This window comes from Triticum urartu, unplaced genomic scaffold (genome assembly GCF_003073215.2).
Source record: "Triticum urartu cultivar G1812 unplaced genomic scaffold, Tu2.1 TuUngrouped_contig_6848, whole genome shotgun sequence".
NCBI lineage: Eukaryota > Viridiplantae > Streptophyta > Magnoliopsida > Poales > Poaceae > Triticum > Triticum urartu.
The window spans coordinates 7,531-11,082 of record NW_024117641.1 but is presented as its reverse complement, the minus strand read 5'-3'; the positions used below and the strand labels follow the sequence as shown (position 1 = coordinate 11,082).

The 3,552-nt window shown below is 45.0% G+C and overlaps 1 protein-coding gene across 1 annotated transcript; it reads left to right on the top strand.

Moving 5' to 3' along the window:
• Positions 1 to 2,439: 2,439 nt before the first annotated feature.
• LOC125531157 (FCS-Like Zinc finger 2-like) lies at positions 2,440 to 3,313 on the top strand. The gene has a single exon (XM_048695571.1). The coding sequence runs from the start codon at positions 2,565 to 2,567 to the stop codon at positions 2,853 to 2,855; it is 291 nt and encodes a 96-aa protein (XP_048551528.1). The 5' UTR covers positions 2,440 to 2,564; the 3' UTR covers positions 2,856 to 3,313.
• Positions 3,314 to 3,552: the final 239 nt, after the last annotated feature.

Genomic DNA, 3,552 nt, shown 5'->3' with positions numbered 1-3,552 from the left:
CCTTTATAACCCTAGCGTCATCGAACCTTAAGTGTGTAGACCCTACGGGTTCGGGAGACATGCAGACATGACCGAGACGTTCTCCGGTCAATAACCAACAGCGGGATCTGGATACCCATGATGGCTCTCACATGTTCCACGATGATCTCATCGGATGAACCACGATGTCAAGGACTTAATCAATCCCGTATACAATTCCCTTTGTCTAGCGGTATTGTACTTGCCCGAGATTCGATCGTCGGTATCCCGATACCTTGTTCAATCTCGTTACCGGCAAGTCTCTTTACTCGTTCCGTAACACATCATCCCGTGATCAACTCCTTGGTCACATTGCGCATATGATGATGTCCTACCGAGTGGGCCCAGAGATACCTCTCCGTTTACACGGAGTGACAAATCCCAGTCTCGATTCGTGCCAACCCAACAGACACTTTCGGAGATACCTGTAATGCACCTTTATAGTCACCCAGTTACGTTGTGACGTTTGATACACCCAAAGCATTCCTACGGTATCCGGGAGTTGCACAATCTCATGGTCTAAGGAAATGATACTTGACATTAGAAAAGCTATAGCATATGAACTACACGATCTAGTGCTATGCTTAGGATTGGGTCTTGTCCATCACATCATTCTCCTAATGATGTGATCCCGTTATCAACGACATCCAATGTCCATGGTTAGGAAACCGTAACCATCTATTGATCAACGAGCTAGTCAACTAGAGGCTTACTAGGGACATGGTGTTGTCTATGTATCCACACATGTATCTGAGTTTCCTATCAATACAATTATAGCATGGATAATAAACGATTATCATGAACAAGGAAATATAATAATAATCAATTTATTATTGCCTCTAGGGCATATTTCCAACAGTCTCCCATTTGCACTAGAGTCAATAATCTAGTTCACATCGCCATGTAATTAACACTCACAGGTCACATCGCCATGTGACTAACACCCAAGAGTTTACTAGAGTCAGTAGTCTAGTTCACATCACTATGTGATTAACACTCAATGAGTTCTAGGTTTGATAATGTTGCTTGTGAGAGAGGTTTTAGTCAACGGGTTCTTGACACTTTCTTAGTCCGAAAAAACTTGTCCCAATCTTGTCCCTTAAATGGATGTATCTAGCATTAATTTGATGATAGATACATTATCTGAAGGATAAGCTTTTTCGGACCGACGGAGTACATGATCCGAACAAAGCGGTAGTCCTACATCTCTCACATAAGTGAACTGTTTCTAAGCTAAACAATGTCTAAACAAAAACCCGAGTCTAATCTAAAACTCATGAATTGTGGAATATATATGGAGGCCTAAGGCAGGCAGGTCTATAAAACGAAAGAATCGATCTTAGTTTTCGCGCCTGGGTTGGCTCACCTGAATTTGGTGTATGTTGCTTCGGATTGTCTTGCTATACATGACGTGCTTGTATGGATTGCCACCTGAGCCGCATCTTCATGGATTTGTATATACGCATGCACATTTTCCTCTGTGTCTCCCTCACACATCTTGACACGTGGCTTATACAATTCTTCTACATAAAATAAAAGATTGTATTGTATTTCTCTCCCGAGCAACAAAACAATAATTTATATAATTACTAATAGAACTCTTTTGTAAATTATAACCATGTGTGAAAATTTTGGTCGTATCCGAGGTACCCATGTCCACACTAGAGAGATGTTGATAACTGAGTGAGAGAAGATGTGAATGGAGAAGATGAAGGCATCAAACCATATGGAGCTTGAGAGGAAGAAGGCGATGGAAGCATTGAGATTGAGAAGGAAGCGATGAGGGTCACGAGATTCATCGAGAACTAGTAGCCGAGAATCATGTTGGCCGATACTAACTCACGGACGATGACGCCAAGAAGTGGATCACCACCATGCGCAAAGGCATCAAAGTGCACATGAAAAAAAAACCTTTGATTTATTTAGCTATGCATGAATTATTAACATATTTGTCGTGGAAGATATTTGAATTGTTGGGTCATTTGATTTTTTTCAACTGTTGAATTGTTGTGTGCAATATTTATTGTTGAATGATCTACGTCACATGGGTTGCATAAATTTGGAGATGGGAAATGCGGGATACTGTTCCAGGGACGAATAAGTGGGATTCAATCCTTGCTGTTCGTAGAAATGCCCGGACATATTCGCGGACAAATGAGAGTTAAATTTAACACTTACCCTTGAAGAAGTTTAGAGAACAGAGCTTGTCCATCACGACCATCACTGTCTGCACCACAAAATCTATCAAACCCTGCCTCTATTTCAGATTTTCTACCCGAAAGGAAGCTTGGCTAATTTGACCTAAAAAAAGGCAAAATTGCCGGAACTGACTCTATAGCTAGAGCCACACGCTCAAGAACAGTCCTGTCTTTCGCCCTCCGCACGCACCAGAGCAGCATATATATACCGGAGCCTTCCGCTCCGCTTCACCCAACTCGCTGGCTTCCCTCTTCCTCTGTCTCCCTTCGGGCCTTCCCCGCACACCAAAAGCAGCAAGCAAGCGCACCGCAAAGCCAAGCTCTGCTCGAAACTCGCCCCCACCCACAATGGCGGCTTCAGCAACGTGCTTCTTTTTCTTCGACGCCGAGCCGCTCGGCGAGCCCGGCATGCCGACGCTGGACGCGTGCGCGCTCTGCTCCAAGCCGCTGGCGCGCGACAGCGACATCTTCATGTACAGAGGGGATACGCCCTTCTGCAGCGAGGAGTGCCGTGACGAGCAGATGCAGCTCGACGCTATCTGCTCCAGGCAGGCCGCCCGGAGGCAGCAGCTTTTTTCGTCCGGATACGATGCCCGGCGCTGGCATCAGGACTCCGGGAAGGTGTCCGTCGCGAGCTAGCCGGCAAAGCTCGTAGCCCAGTAGAGTAGAGTTTGGCTTGAATCAACGGGATCCGAAGAATCGCCGATCTGGCCGGGGATACGAACGAGATTGGTCTCTCCGGTTTGTCTCTCGCCTGAGACGGAGAAGCGGTGATGTATCTATCAAAGTTCATGTGCTGAGGCTCCGGCCATCTTGGTCGCCCACTGGACGCATCCTTCTCCTGGCTCCTTTTCGCCTCTGTGTGTGTGTTTGTTTGAGGCTTGCGATGTGAGCCGCGGTTGGTGCAAGTGCAACACAGTTACACAGCAACACCATATGTAAATCCAAACCATTTGGAAATCCTCATTTCAATTTTTTTTGCCCAAAGATCATGACTTGTCTGAGTTTTATTTTATGATCTCTGATGACCGTTCATCTGTGCGATAAAAAGTATGTCTTAACCTAAATCTAGTATTCGTAGAGCATGGTTGCAGGCTGCTTGAACGAAAGTATGTACTCCCTTCGATCCATAATAATTGTCGTTGGATCGGAGGGAGTAGCTTCATATTGAACCAAACGTACATGAAAATTCATCTGTTAATCTGAAGACAGAGGATAATGTGGGTTCGTTAAAATTCCTCTGTTAATCATGTAGACAGGGGATGGACTTGCACAAGATTTCAGGAAGATTCCAACTTTAGTTATGTTAGTGCACGCTATGGCAAAAGGTGAAAAA